This window comes from Rhinolophus hipposideros (genome assembly GCF_964194185.1).
Source record: "Rhinolophus hipposideros genome assembly, chromosome: 25".
NCBI lineage: Eukaryota > Metazoa > Chordata > Mammalia > Chiroptera > Rhinolophidae > Rhinolophus > Rhinolophus hipposideros.
Genome location: NC_138071.1, coordinates 13,430,250 through 13,446,610, shown reverse-complemented (window position 1 = coordinate 13,446,610; position 16,361 = coordinate 13,430,250). Strand labels below are relative to the sequence as shown.

Sequence of the window (16,361 nt, the reverse complement as noted above, 5' to 3'; positions counted from 1 at the left end):
AAAGATGGACAAATGCCCCCGGCCTGTTCCTTCCGAACGCGTGGACACGCGCACATCACTCAGGACCAGTGCTCCCACCTCCGTTGTCAACGCTGACCCCGTTTCGCCCGCCCCACGCGGCGCAGTGGCCTCTCGCTCCCCAGAGCTGCCTGAGGAATGGACGAGGGAAGCCAAGGCCGGAATACGCGAAACGCGGGTCCTTGATCTCAACGCTTTCCTGACGCCTCCACCAAGCCAGAACCAGGGGCGCCCAGGAGCGCCCGCTCCACGGCCCCACGCAGCCTTGGCTGCCTGGAGACCTCCTCTCTCCACCACTCGGCCTTCCCAACTGGCCCTACACCCCGTGGGCTGCAAGCCACGACCCCCACCACCCTGCCGGTGTAGCCGTCTCGGAGTGGGTACTGCTGATTTTCACTCTCGCAGAAGGGAGAGGTGGAAGACCAGAGGGCTGGTTTCACTTATTCAATCATTCACTCAAGGAATGTCTACCAGGAGCCCAAGGCAGTTGGTCTCACATCTTTGCAGGAAAGAAGTGGTGACACACTTGGGAACCCGGGCGTCCCAGCAGATGCAGAAAAGTACCAGGAGATTCCTAAGCCAGGGACACACACCAATTCCTTCTCTCGCATACCCACTCACAAAGTCATGGGTATCTATTAGCTGTGTTCACCCACCGTCTCCCACCTTCACGAGCCCCCCATAATACTCAGGAAAGAAGTCCTCCTTTGGCTGGGTATCCCCTACTTATCCTTCACCCCTCCATCGGGGTCACCTGTGGGCAGCCTTCTGTGACATCCCGGTGAGATGCCCCTGCTGGCTCCACCCGCCCTCCTTCCCTCTAGGGCAGTGTCAGTCACCCTGGGTTGTCAAGGTCAGGTGTTTACTCCTCTGTTTGCCCACTTTCTGGAAGGTTGGGGAGTATCTTAGTCATTGTTTTCTTTTTATCTCTAGCATCAGACAAAGCACCTGACATATATATATATATATAGAATAAATGAGTAAAGGTAAATCTCCCAACTACGCAGTTAATAGTCTTATCATTTAACATATGATTTCACACTTAGGGAGTCAAATGTTGCCTAATAATGATAACGTTGCCCTATAAGGGTCTCTCTCTCTCTCTCTCTCTCTCTCTCTCTCTCTCTCTCTCTCTCTCTCTCTCTCTCTCTCTCTCCCCCTCCTCTCCTTTTTTCTCTCCCTCATACGTCCAGCCTGGTGCTCTGAGAGATGACGAGCACAGATCAAGGAGCAGGGCAATTGTCAGGGATGGTGGAAAGAGGCTGGCATTGGGAGGGTGGGGGTGCATAGAGCTCTGGGGACTGACAGAGCCTAATGCTGAAAGCTCAGTGGCTATTTGTTCTGCCACAGCACAGCTGTGGTTCCGGCTCAGCCAGTAGGGTCAGTGAGCAGTTGACCTTGATTGCTAACTTTTTGGCTGATGGAGGGAGGGGTAGGGGAGGACATTGTCAACTGTGATGTCCAGGGGTCCAACCTGTCCTCAGGGAGCTCTGATCCTGGGCATTGAGATTAATCTCTTCTTGGCTTCAGGGGTGCAGGTCACTATTCACCCTTGATTGGGTGAGTATTCAGGGGAGACCTGAGCCAATCTATTCTCAAGACCCAAATTTGGGCAATCCCTGGCCAGACCAGCACTGGGTTGAGGGTGGGGTGAAGTTAGGAGGCAGGAGGAAAGGGCACAGTAGGTATGGGTAAGTGGCCTGGGGCCCAAGAATGCAGCTCTGAAGGGGCAACAGTGGTTGGAATGCCAGCCAGGTGACCAGTTTAGGGGGATAATCTGAATTAATCCTCATAATCCCTGGACTCAGGACTCAGCCTCCCTCCTAATCCCTTCCCAATCCTCTCTGAGGATTGATGTGGCCATTTATCCACGTTTACCCTTATTTCTAACTGCCTAGATCCCTTCATTAAAAAGAAAGAAAATGTGAATCTTTTAAACATGCAGAAAAGTACAGGACAGAGAATAACATAACAAATACCCATGCACACACTGCTGAAATCCAACAACTGTTCATGTTTTGCCACATCTGTGTCAGAGATAGCCTTTCGATTTATGGTTTTACAGTTTTACTCCATATGTACGCATCCACAAACAGTACAGAAGATTGATTTGTGTGCTTAAAACCCTATCTAAATGGTGTTCTTTCATATACATTTTTATGTAAACTTTCTTTTTTCTCAACTTTTTTTTTTGCATGTATCCATGAGGTTTCATGTCGCTCCTCCGATTTGTGAATTTTAACTACTGAATACTATTTCATTGTTTGAATATACCACAATTTATTTATCCATTCTTCTGCTGATGGGCATTTAGGATGTTTCCAGTTTTCTGTATTATAAACAATGCTGCCACAGACAGTGATATGCATGCCTCTTTGGCATATATGTAAGCACTTCTCTAAGGTGGGTACCTAGAAATAGCATTTCTGGGTCATTGAATATGTGTTTAACATTGCTAGGTAAACTGTACTAGTTGTTGCCAAATTGCTGTATCAGGCAGCTGGACCAATGGACACTCTACTTACAGTGGCTTTCGATGCTTGTTTAGATTCACTAACACATTTATTAATTTCTCTTTTCACCATTGTTCTTGTAGTCCACGCCTTCCTTCTTATGAAGTATATCCTTTGGTGGCATTTCAGTGAAAGTGTTTGAGTGGTAAACAGTCTCAGTCTTTGTGTTAAACTGTCCTTATGTCACACCATTTAAATGGAAATTTAGTGGGCGAAGAATTTGCGGTTGACAGTTTTTTTTCTTGGTCTTTTGAAGATGTTCTATTTCTTTTGTATAAAATTTTGTGGCTAATAAGAAGTCCGCTGCCAATATAATTGTTAACTTTGTAGGCAATGACTTTTTTTTTTTCTGGTTGCCTTTAAGTTTTCTCTTCCTCTTCAGTGTTCTACAGTTTCACCCCAATGTGTTTATAAACTAAGGACTATTCAACCTGAGGACTCTGTCTTTCTTCCATTTTGGAAAATCCTCAACCATTGACTGTTAGAATGTTATGTTCCCCCATTCTTTCACTCTCTCTGTCTCTTTCAGGAACTCCTATTTTATATATATATATATATATATATATATATATATATATATATATATATATTTAATATATATATTTTATATATATTTTATATATATTTTATATATATATTTTTAAATTATTTAATATATATTTTAAATATATATATAAAATATATAAATATAATAGCAACTCCTATTTTATTTTATTTATTTATTTTTTTCAAGTCATTTGCTAAGCACTTTATTATTATTTTTTTTTCATGCTTTCTCTTTTTTTTTTCCTTTCAATTCCATTTTAATTTTTTTTTTTACATCCCTCACACCATGAACCCCCCTCCCCCCATCCACCACCACCCCGACCTCACACCGAGCCATCACATTATACACATAAAATTATAGTTGGCATTCATTAATGTCCAGTCTCTGGTGTACAACGCCATGACCAGGCATCCACAGCATCCCTGAGGTGGTCTCCCAAACAGGACACATGTCCATCGGACACCCAACAAAATCCCCAAACACTATTGAATAAGTTCCCCAAAGTAATTCTCAAAAAACCCTGAGGCCATAGGAACTCCTATTTTATATATATATATATATATATATATATATATATATATATATATATATATATATATATATATATATATATATATATATAAAATGGTATGAAAGGCAATATATATATACATATATATACATATGCATTATTCTTTCTCTCATGTTTTTAAATTATTCTTTCATATTTTCTATTTCATCACTTTCCCCTCTCCACCCCCATTTTGAATGACTTTATTACCTCTATCTTCCAAGTCATTAATTCTCTTTCCAGTTGGGTCTAGTCTACTGTTTAATGGATCACTGAGTCTGTAATTTCAATGGTATGTTTTTCACTTCTTAATGTTTGATAGCCCTCCAGTAAACTGCTTTTTTCATCGTACAATATTTTTATTATGGTATATTTTCTTGTCTTTAATCTTTAATGCTTTTAAGTATTCTTATATAGTGTTATTCATGTTGCTCTATTATGCACAGTTTTTGGAGTGTTAAGTCTCCTGTTTGCTGTGTCTGCTGACTCCTCCTTATGGTGGATTGCTTCCTTGTCTAGTTGTTTATAATATTTCATTGTGAGCTCTTCTTCAGCAGGTGTTTTTGTTTGTGTTTTTGTTTTTTAGTGAGAGTCCCATATGCCCTTGGTTATGAAAACATTCTTACAGAACACTTCCTTGCTTCTGTGGGGGCTGTGTGGTAGTTTCCTAGGGATTTCAAGGGTCCTAAACCAGGATTATATTTAATTTCTCTGCTTGAGGAGCAAGCAGCACCATGCAAAAAATATCAATCCAGGTGCAGTACACGCAGACGTGGCACTTCAGTCTCTCAGAGTTGACTTGTATTTCTTTCCTTTCTCTCGGCTTCCTTGGACTGTGTGCGTCATTTTTAGTTTTCTTTCCAGGGACAAGGTAGATCTTTGATGTTCTGAGCTTTATGCAGGAAGTTCAGCTCCAGCTCCTTGTCTCTGGTGGGCTGAAGCCACATATCCTATAACCAGAAGCATTAAAATACAGCTCTAGGTTCCTGGGCATATATCTGTATCTGAAACCCACCATGGGCCACTGTGACAGCCTCTTCTTTTTCTTTTGGATTTGTATTCCTTCTTTCATGACATCTGGGAATTTCCTTTTTTTTTTTTTAATCAACACTCCCATTATTTTGTTTAACCCTTTCGGTTTTTTGTTTGTTTTTAAGATTTTTTTTTTTAATTGGGGAAGGGGAACAGGACTTTATTGGGGAAGGGAACAGTGTGTATTTTCGAGAGCTTTTTTGTTGTTGTTGGGGAACAGTAGTGTGTTTTTCCCAGGACTCATCAGCTCCATCCAAGTCAAGTTGTCCTTTCGATCTTAGTTGTGGGGGGCGCAGCTCAGCTTCAGGTCCAGTTGCCCTTGCTAGTTGCAGGGGGGGCAGCCCACCATTCCTTGCGGGAGTCGAACCGGCAGCCTTGTGATTGAGAGCCCGCACTCCAACCAACTGAGCCATCTGGAAGCTGAGCAGCAGCTCATTGACTTCATTCTAGTTGCAGAGGGTGCAGCTCGCTGGCCCATGTGGAAATCGAACCTGCAGACCGTTGCCCAGAGCTCGCACTCTAACCAACTGAGCCACCCATCCACCCAATTTCGTTTTTTAAAATAAATTTTTGCTCTTGTCTATATTTTAATTTTTAAATTCTATTTTACGCACCGTTTCTGTGTGTGTTTTACCCAGTGCTGGGTGAGGTGATAGCTACATTAGTTCTGTCCTTCCTGTTGTCAGCAGCTCTTCTCTCCATTCTCTGTCTTTAGTATTCCTAACACTGTCTATGTCTGGAAGGTGCATTATGGCTTTGCAAAGGGCTTTCACATAGTTCCTGACTTAATCCTCTCAACAAATCCGAGAAATACATATTGTTCCCATTTCACTGAGAAGAAAACTGTCACTCAGAATTGTAACTTTAATCCAAGCTTTTGGATTTTGAATCCAGCCCATTTCATAGCTTGGGTTTTAGGTGGAGAGCTTGTCTTCTCCTGACCTTCAGCTCAGACCTACCCCCACCCCAAATTGTCCTGATCTCTTGGTGTTTATCTGAGTCCCTCTTAGAGGCTCTTTGTGCCTCACACAATGCAGCCTGGGTTCAGCTCCTGATACTACGCCAGTCTCCTCCTCCTGCTTGGTTTGGCTTCAGTGGAAATAACGGGATGTACACAGGCCAACAGGCTAGTGGGGAGACTGACTGGCAATTTGTTCCCAGGGTCCTTTATTGACGCACCTCTAGGCCATCTCTTTGCTTCTACTCTAGAAAGGGCAGGCAGTGTATATGTGCTATGGGAACAGAAAGAAAAATCCAGCAAAAGCAGGGCTCGTCCGGGATTTGAACCCGGGACCTCTCGCACCCTAAGCGAGAATCATACCCCTAGACCAACGAGCCAGTTATAAGTATGCATTTCCAGATGTGCCCTCCCTACCACATCAGCTTCAGCCATAGTTTGCGGTTTCTAGAATCAGCCTCTCTTCGCTTTCCAGGCTGGCTCCCCGCCCAGGCTGGCTGCACTCCCTAGGCCTCCCCCTCCCCTCGGCTCTCTCCTGCTCCTTTTTGGTCTGCTGCGGGAGCCAGATACCCTGTGTTTCAGGCAGGGCCCTTTTTTTCTCTGGATGAACCAGTTCTCCCCCAGGGCTACCACGCAGAATTCCTGAGGGTGCTGCTGGGGAAAGGTGGAAGGGAAGCCAGGTTCCTCCACTTTCCAGGGAAACCCCAAGGCTGAGGGAGCCTGTCTGGCAGATATCTCCTGCACCCAGTGAAGATCCCCACTTCTTTCTTACCTCATGATCAGGTCACCAGAAAAAAATCGTCCAAATCCATAAGCCTCCTAGATGTGGATTTACAAGGCTATTCCAGATCACTCTCACTAGGAGACATTTGCTAGATTACTCAGTTTCTTCATCTGTCAGTTGGAGAAGTAACACCTGACGTGTCTGCTTTACTGGGTAATTTGAGGATCCCGTGAGACCATGCGAAAACACTCTGCAAACTGTAAAGTGCTGTGAAAAGAAAGGGGTTTATTATGATGGCAACATGAGGGCAGGGGGAAATCCACAGGAGACCTGTCACTTATTGCTCGCTATGTGTGAGTCAATGTGCTGTGCTTTAGAGTTTATTTAAATCTTATAAAAGCCTTGTGAGATAGACGTCATCCCCATTGTAGGAAAAAGAAACGTGCCTATATTCAGCTCATAAAAGGAACATTTATCTGACTCCAAAGCCTGTTTTAAATGCAGTGCACACTGCTACTCAGACTTTCTAGAAAACCAGAGATAGAAACACATCCTGTAAATCCCTTCACTCCCTCCCCGACCCCAGCCTGCACTGTTCCACCTGCTCAGGGAGGCCGCAGGGGAAAACTTGCCAACAGGCTAAGGGTGGCCTGGGTAGAGTTTCCTTGGGTTGGGAGTTTCCCAAATGAGAGTGACAGGGGAAGTCACGCCTCACAAACTGGGGCCTTGTAGGAGGCCCCTTGTAGAGCCCATGGGCGGGCCAGGCTCTCTCTTTTGTGCTTTCACTGTACCACATCCATCACACCCCAGGGACCCTTGTTTGCTTCCAGGAAAAACACCGTCCATAAGCCTGGGAGACTCAGAGTTCAGAGAACTGTTTTATTGACCTTTGGATCCTGCCCTGTGTCCAGCACTTGGCAGTCCTGCTGACAATATAAACGATTTCCAAACATTTCTGTGTACCGGGCCTTGTGTTAGCGCTTTACCAGATGAATCTCATTTCATCCTCACAGCACAACTGTGGGTGTGGACACCACTTAGCAAATGGTGGTGGAATGAATGAATGAGACAAAGAAAGTCAGGAGTGTGCACAACATATTGCTAGTGCCACAGACATTCAGGTGAGTCCTTGTCACCTGGCTTGAGGTAGAAATCAGAAAGCCTAAAGAAACCCTCCCATCCTCTGTCCTTCTAAGCAGGCTTCCTAATGAAGCAATCCCTGTCTTGGATGAGCAGGAAGAACGTCCCCACTTTAGAGAATGAATTGGCCGGCATTCCTTTGTACCCACGGGATAAAATTTCATTATCTCCATCCAGGAGTATCTAGACCAGACAATTGGCTCTGCAAACTAATCGAGGCCAGAGAGAAAGGCAATAGCTCATCTAGTCTAAAGCCAGAGAGACTTTTTTGGGTAGCTGTCCTGCAGCTCTGAACTGGCTTATAAATAAAAGCACACTCCAGGCGTCATTCCATTACCTCAGCAGACATTCCCTACATTGTTCCTCTTGGTGGGTGTGCCAGGAGTGAGGTTGCTCCCAGCGAGGGCTGCTAGGGGGATTTTGCGGAGAATGTTTCAGGGCTGAGGCTGAGGCTGGGCCCCAGCCAGTGCTTCACTCTGGGGGTGCCGTTGGAATTTGAGGCAGGATCATTCTTTTCTATATGGCCTGTCTGGAGCAGTGCCCTGCCCACCAAATACCAGTAATCCTTCCTCTGATAATGAACGTGTCAGCCATACATCCCCTGCAACTGCAACCGCCACCACCACCATCACCACACTTCCAAATGTCTCCAGGATGGTGGGGTCAAGGAAGGGGAGTGCTGCCCTGGTGGAAATCCATTGGCACCTACCATGCATTTTTTTTTTTTCCAGGCTAAAATTACGGTGGCCTTCCTCTAGACAGTAGGGTTTCAGGCTCGCAATGGCTCATTTGTTTGTGTTTAAAAAGCCACAGATGGAATTCTCTGGAGAGAATCGTGGCTCTACGTCTGAGTCTCTTTCCTTTCCTCCCAGGCAGGAAGGTAGTTTTCAGTTGGTCAAATTCTTGAATGATTCCTCATTTTCACAAGAGCATCTCAACTTTTCCCTTATCTCATCACTTATATGGAGACCATTACGGGTCAGTATTTAACAGACAACTTGTCATAACGTATTCATCTCACGCTCACTATCAGCACGTTAATATAGATGACGAAGAGACTGAACTTGTTAAAGGCTTTGCTTACCTTCCTTCAGTCATCAATTGAAATGGAGACTGCAGCCAAGAAATCACGAGAAGGCTGAGACTCAGAGGGGCAGCAATGGATGAATTAGGAAAGATCAGGAGCAAAGATGTGTCCTTAGCGACCAAGGCTAAGATCGTCCACACCCTCGTAGTCCCAATGACTGTGCTTGGATGTAAAAGCTGCACAGGGAAGAGGGCTGATAGAGAAAAAATGGTTTATTTGAAATATGGTGTTGGAGGAGAGCTCGATGGATACGCTGGACGGCCAGAAAACAGTGTTCTAGAGCAAATTAAGCCTGAAGCATTGCTGGAGGCAAAAATGACAAAATTGAAACTGTCTTACTTTGGGCACATCGTGAAAAGGCTGGGTTCTTTGGAAAAGACACTGATGCTGGGAAAAACAGAAGGCAGCAGGAAAAGAGGAGGACCACATGTGAGATGCATTGACTCCAGAAAAAAAGCCACAGTCATGAGTCTATGCGCAGGGCTGTGAGGACGGGATGTTGATGATGTCACTCATTTGTAGGGTCACCAGGAGTCCGAGCCGACTGAAGGGCAGGTACCACACACATACACCAAAAAACACAGCAAAAAATGAACACTGGTTGCCTCTGGAGAAGAAAACTGGGTGGCTGGGGAAGAAACGTATCTTTCACTGTATATTCATTTGTACTCTTTACATTTTGAGCCCTGGGTATGTATGCATATGTATATAATCTACTCAAAAACAAAGATTAAATATTTAAAAAACCAAGCAGAGGGAAGCAATGATTAGAGAGGATAAGGGCAAATGCTTGTCAAGCCTCCAGAGAACTGAAATGTCCTCTGGATCAAAGCAGCCCGGCACAGCTCGTGTTGGCCCCCCATCCCGGTGGCTCTGTTATGTCCATATTGAGGGGTAATAGACAGTTGTAGACCCAGTCTTGTGAAACTGGTTGTGCCTACTCAGGAAAGTTGTTGAGGACATTGTTTATTATGTCACACCAATGTCTCCATTATGAAGTCCCTGGGGAGGCTTTCTTGTTTGTCAAAATCCCAACAACAGTTGGTTTGCGTTTACTTTCTGGACACTGAATTATGTACGTGACTAGATGGTAGAAAGCACGAATGTGTGGTCCATCCATAGTGACCTCACGGGGTGGTCCTATTTCAGTGTCATTCCTGACTCTTGTTCCTCTTTCTTCTTTGGCTCCTCCATTTGATGCATACTTTCTGTTGTGTCCCTTATATTCCTACAAGCCTCCTTTAAGCTATTTCTGGAAAAGGTGGGGGCTTAAATGAATGAACGCCTAGAAAATGGGGGGGGGGACAAGAAACTCTTCAGAAAATATCCTTTTTCTAGGTCTTTCCTTTTTTTCTGGGCAATTAGAATGAGTGGAAAAACAACTTTTCTCTCCACTGTTTTCCAGTCAGCTCTGGGCATTTATAAATTTAAATCAAAATCAATGTTCTCAACCAGAAGGTTGGGAGAGCAGCGGGAGATTTTGTCTCTCGGGGGACTTTTGTGTCTGGAGACATTTTTGGTTCTCACGACTGGGGTAGGTGATACTACTGGCCTCTAGTGGGTAGAAAGGCCAGGGATCTTGTCAGACATCATACACTGCACAGGACAGCACCTACAACAAACAGTTGTCCAATCCAATATGGCAATAGTGCCGAGGTTCAGAAGCCCTGGTCTCAATACACCTAACATGATCTTCCATAAAGGCTTAGTGTATTATCATGTTCCTGATTAATAAAGTGACTTTAAATCTGAAAAGGGCACTATATGTATTACATGTACTTAAAATGTCTCCCGTTTTTCTATCATTACTTTCCTCCTTCATTCCATGCTCCCGTCCCCCTACTCCATGGCTTCAATGACTCTGGAAATCTTTTGTCCCTTTGCTGAGGTGCCAGTGAGACTCTCTCCTTGGGTCAGGCTGTTTTCGGCATCTGGCCCCTCTCAGCTGGGGCTGGTTGCCCCTAACTTGGACCCATTGCCCCTACTTGTGAAGTAGGGTGGAATTGGGTGAGAAGGGACTGTCTGGGAAGGGGTCAAGACAGTGCTGGTAGAGGCCAAAGATACAGCCACTCGGCCCGGATAGTGGAGTAAGATGGCCTGGGGTATCTTTTACCCACAGCGGTTGGGATGGGAGCCCAAACCCAGGAGCTGCCCTTGCAGGCTCCTGTCAGAACCACTGGCAGAGGTGAGCACCTCAGCAGAGCCCTGCAGACAGCTGAGGCTGACTAACTGCACTCAGCCCAGGCTAAGCCCTGCCCAGGGGTAAGTACTTTAAACACTTACTTGGGGGGTGGCCCCTGGTCCTGGTCCCTAAGGGCCTGCCCAGGGCAAGGGATGCACTGACCCCCGCAATCTAGGGGAGGCCAAGTGGCTGCATCATTCCTGGACCCTTCGCTGGATCTCACCAGGAATCTCTGCCCAGAATCCTATCTGTGGGTGAGTGCCTGTGTGGAGTGCGTGTGCGTGTGTGTGTAAATGTCAGTCTTTCAGAAACAGCTGACAACTCTCCATCTAGCCTTTGTAGCTCAGGATTCAAGGGATATAGATTTTATTCCTAAGGTGTGGCCTTTTGGGAGGTTACAATGAAAAGCCTGAATTGTTTGCCCAGCTCCTTTCACTTGGTGGGATTGAACTCAAACTCCTTCCTTGCTGCAGTGGGCATCAGCCCAAATCCCCAGCTTTCCCACCTCCAGTTCCTGCCTTCTGTCAGGTTCCTTGGAGATTCCTGCCTGCATAGCTCAGCAGTCAGCTAGGATCTGACGGGAGTTTATATGCAGATTTGAAGAATTCCCCCTTCCGCACGCAGCCCACTCTTTCATTCCGGGAAGACCACCTTCAATTTTCATCTGGTCTGGAGTCCCAGGCTGTTCCCTGACTTCAACCCAATAAAGGCTGGGGCATTCAGCTTGAGTTCCTTCTGTCATTCAGGCTGAAGCGTGCAGTCTGGAAGAAATCCATTTTAACGTAGATGGTTCCTTTCATCCAAGGGTTGAGTCATTTCAGTTTCTGCCTGATTTGGAGTACTTCATAGTGCTTTCAAGTAGTTTCCCCACCCCCATATTTTGTCCAGAGTTTATCATTTCTACCTGTTTGACAAATACTACTTACCCTGTCACTACTGGGCCATCCTCTCACTTTTAACTTATCTATATTTAAAGTGTCACTTTATATATTTACAGCTTAGTGAGGTGGGGAAGAAGATACAGTCCTAGGGTGAAGTGTCGTGTGGAGTGTAAGTGCAGGTGGAGCTTCCAGCCGAGCTGGCATCTCTGCGGTGAGCTTCATAGAGGGGTCTTGGCAGGTTAGGCTGCGAATCTGGGCAGCTTGGATGAGCAGTCAGGAGGAAGACCCTGGCAGCTTGGGTGCTGCTGAGCTAAGGGCAGGGACTAGCATAAACATTGTGTGAGGGCCAGCCTGATGGCTCAGGTAGTTGGAGCTCTGTGCTCCTAACTCCGAAGGCTGCCGGTTCTATTCCCACATGGGCCAGTGGGCTCTCGACCACAAGGTTGCCAGTTCGACTCCCCTAAGGGATGGTGGTCTGTGCCCCCTGCAACTAACAACAGCAACTGGAACTGGAGCTGAGCTGCGCCTTCCACAACTAAGATTGAAAGGACAACAACTTGACTTGAAAAAAGACCTGGAAATACACACTGTTCCCCAATAAAGTCCTGTTCCCATTCCCCCAATAAATTCTTTTAAAAAAAGAATAAATAAAGGTGTGAAAGGGACCGTGAACAAACCAACCTTCACCTGGCTGGGGGAGGTCTGAGCAGGAAGGGTACACTCTCTGGGCAGACTCAACATGAAGAAATAGAGGCAGCCTGGCACGCCTTTCATTGTCAACTTGCCCTGTATTCTTCCAAGAAAGCTGTTCCTAAGGTGTTCCCAGACCGCTCCCCATTCACCGGCCCTTCCTGCAGCCTGAGGCTGGTTCCCAGACTGGCTGAGAGCCCAAGATCTCTGCAGAGAAAAACGAAGGGGGCACTTTCCACAAAGGGGTAGATGGCATGCAGACGCCTGTAGGGATGGATGGTGCCAGAAGCCAAACGGGGATGAGTGCCCTCGGGAGCTCCATTGAAAGGGGAAATAAAACCGTGGTGGAAGCACCTTTAGTAAATACAAGTAAGCCTCTCCCAGGGCCCAGAGAGTGGACTCGTTCACTCCAGCACCAGTATTTCATGCCCAGATTCTCTGAGCCCAATCTTTTATCCTCTGAAGAACATAACAATGGATTTTGGGGGTCATAAAAGGAGGTTTAGGTGAGGGCTAGGGGATCTCTAATCCCAAACTTTGGTTTTAGGAGGTTTAGGATTAAGAAGCCCCAAAGTGGCTTTGAAGGAGGTGTTCTTGGTGGGGTGGGAGAGTGGTGGGGGAAGGATAATCTCTAAGAGGGATCAAAGGGGCGGGGGACATCCATAAGCAACCTGTCAGGGGAGGAGGAGTTTTATCTGTTCAAGAACATCTCATCTTCCGCCTCCAGGTAGCCTTCTTGGGTTTTGTCTTCATTGCAGGAATGCCACTCAATGCCACGCTGCGCTACAGAAAGTTGCTGCAGCCACTCAACAACATTCTGGTCAACGTGTCCGGCGGGGGGGGGGGGGGGGGAGGGGTTTTCTCTTCTGCGTCTTCTGGCTTCCCTGTCTTCATGGCCAGCTGTCAGGGATGCATCTTTGGCCGCCGTGTCTGTGCTTTGGGGGACTTCCTGGGCTCTACGGCGGGTACTGCAGGAGAAGGGAGCTGGGGGCAGAAAAAGGACAGTGTGCCAGGACTGGAACCAGGGACCTGGCTGTTGGGTTAGAGTGGGTCCCGAAAGAGGAATATGGGGGAAAGAAGCGTGGTGCTCTTTTGCATATTGGGGAGCAAAGCAGCCCAGACTACAAGCTTGACCAGCTGAGTCTCCAACTCGACTCCGTGGGTCCAACCTGCCTTCCTGTGCTGGCCCCACCTTGTCTGTATTCCACTCCACCTGCCCGGCTAGGCGGGCTGTCTACCCCATCACCCTCATATTTCACTGCTGGTCTGGTGACAGGCTGGTCCCTAGGTTTCCTGGCCTTTGAGCATTACACTGTCATCTGTAAACCCTTCGGCAGCTTCCGCTTCAGCTCCAAGCGCGCAAGGATGGTGGTCCTGGCTGCCTGGACCATTGGTATCGGCGTCTCCATCCCACCCTTCTCTGGCTGGGGCCGGTTGAGAGCACAGGCAATGGTGCTGACTTAGCTCAGGTTGGCGTGGGTGGACAGTTGGGTATAAACTTTTAGTCTTTGATCTCTACTTTTTAAAGACCGGTGGAGTAGGTGAGGGAAAGAACTGTGGGCGACGAGTGTGGAAGTTTACTCTGTAGTTGGAATTGCTCTACCCTCTCTGCTGGTGAGGACAGAAAACGCTCCCTGCCCAGTCGTTGAGCTTCCTCTGGGTTCCAGGAATCTCAGTCCCCATTCCACTAATCCTTGAGGTGAGCCCCGCAGCAAGCAGGTGCTTGTCCCATGGGTGAGTCCCCGGTCCCTTCCAGGTTCGCCCCTGAGGGCCTGCAGTGTTCCTGTGGCCCCGATTGGTACACGATGGGCACCAAATATGGCAGCGAGGACTGTACCTGGTTCCCCTTCATCTTCTCCGTTACTGTGCCCCTCCCTCATCTGCTGCTCCTACTCTCAGCTGCTGGGGGTCCTCAGAGCCATGAGTGGCTTTTGTGAGGGTCGGAGAGGCGGGGTCAGGGGGCTATAGGTGAGACAGAAGCGTGTGTGTTGTAGAACATGACATCTGGAAATGCCATAGCCAGGTAGAGGGATCTAAAGGCAAAGAAGAAAGTGGAGGCAGGGAGAATGGTGAAATGGAATGAAGGAGGTGGCGTCATCCCGTTCAAGTACGGGTGCCAAGAGGTGCATGTGATCCCTTCCAATGTCGCAAGAACGCCTCCATCCTGCCTTCCTCAAGGAGGGAGAGCCAGAGGGACTAGGCCAGAAGCTGGGACAGAAGAGAGGCCGTTGGAGCAGATGCCCCCAGGTAGAAAAGCGTCCAGAGATCGAAGAGTTGAGGGCCGGGAAGAAGAGGACATGTTTTCTGTGCTCTGCCCAGGTTGCAGCCGAGCAGCAGCAGTAACTTTGACCCAGAAGGCTGAGCAGGTGAGCCCCATGGTGGTGGGGACAGTGGGATCCTTTTGTCTCTGGCATGTGCCCTATGCTGCCCTGACCATGTCTATGGTCAATAGCCATCCCCATGGGCTGGACTTACGGCTTGTCACCATTCCTGCCTTCTTCTCCAAGATCGCTTGTGTCTACAATGCCACCATCTACGGCTTCATGAACAAGCAGGTGAAGCCCGTTTACATTCCTGTGAGACCCTAGTCCGTGAGACCTGGTTCTTCTCACCAGTGACGTTTAACTCGGAACACCCTGAACTCTACTCAAAGGGTTAGGGGTGAACAAGGGAAGCCACAGAAACCCTCAGTAGGTGGGAAGCTCTAGCTGAGCACAGGGAGGAAGGTGTGGTCGAGACAAGACAGAACTCAGGGAGGACAGAACTCAAGCCATAAATATTGAGTTGCTCCAAAGGGCCAGATGAGAAAAGGTTTTGTTTTGTTGAAAAACTTGAAGATCAATTGTTCCCGTACATCTAGTCCTTCCAATTCCCGAGTTCTTAATCCTTTCCTGTCCAACTTCTAGCCTGCAGCAAACACCAAGCATGGAAATCTCATCACATTCATAAATCTCTAAAGCAGCTTATGAGGGTACCAGGTGGCCTCCTACCCCACATCCTGAATCTGAGCTAAAAAAAACACACACACAAAAAAAACCTCAGACAAATCTAGGCGAGTTCCTCTATTTTAGGGCAAACACTCTGCTTTGAGAATTATTGTTTTGTTTCTTCAATCCCCGAGATGGATTCAGAATGTGTGAAACCTGGATAGAAACAGAATTTGCAGTGCTCTTCCCACTGGGAGCACCGTCCAGGAACGGGGGAGGGGAGGTAGGTGGGCGGGCAGGCCTACTCTGGGGCTGTGCTGCGCTCCCAGGGGACAGGCTGTTTTGTGAGGTTTCCGCACAGTGACGCTTCTGAGGTAGCCAGATGTGTAGGGATTAGGAATATAGACCAGGAGAAGCGAGTAGTCCTAGACTGGAATCTAGCTTTCGCTCAGGATTGGGAAGATATACTTAACAGCGCCTGAGATCCTGAGCATTGGGCATCATTTGAGACTTTAGGGATACAAAACATGAGATTTCCCCCGCCCCCACACTTCCTGATGTTATCTCCTCTGTACTGTCCCACCAAAGGGGCTGTCTTCACTTCTGTCTGCCCTTTCTCTCCAGTTCCCAGCTTGCATCACAGAAATGGCGTGTGGGAAGTTCATGACCGATGAGCCTGACATGTCCAGCTCCCAGAAAGCAGAAGTTTCTACTCTCTCTTCTAGCCAAGTTGGCCCCAACTAAGGCACTGTATTGGCCGATTTGCAGCAACTAGGATTTTACATTTAAGGAAATTTCTACCTTCTCTGTTAACAATGCAGAAAACAGATGGGGAGTGATGGCAATTTGGGGAGTCAATTTTCCATTTTCCTATTATTCCCTCCCTACCCACAAAGCTACTGTTCCAGCTGGGTCCAGCTGGACACCCCAAACCCATTTCAACAACCACCAGTTTCCACTCCTAAGTGGCATGGTTCACAGCACTTGGAAAACTCATCTCTACATACAGGGCAAACCCAAACACTGAGTTTTCAGTGTATGGATAGCAATTATTTTCCTTTTTAGTAACTTTTTTTTCCCCCTATTAGGGATCTGTTCTGAGATGATACATT

General features: G+C 47.1%; 1 protein-coding gene across 1 annotated transcript; it reads left to right on the top strand.

The window, feature by feature from the left end:
• Positions 1-4: 4 nt before the first annotated feature.
• OPN1SW (opsin 1, short wave sensitive) lies at positions 5-15,993 on the top strand (the record flags this gene model as incomplete). Its single annotated transcript, XM_081038314.1, is given in 7 exon segments — positions 5-394; positions 13,050-13,287; positions 13,548-13,755; positions 14,079-14,195; positions 14,197-14,246; positions 14,642-14,877; positions 15,874-15,993. Coding segments are annotated over 7 exon segments (1,359 nt in total).
• Positions 15,994-16,361: the final 368 nt, after the last annotated feature.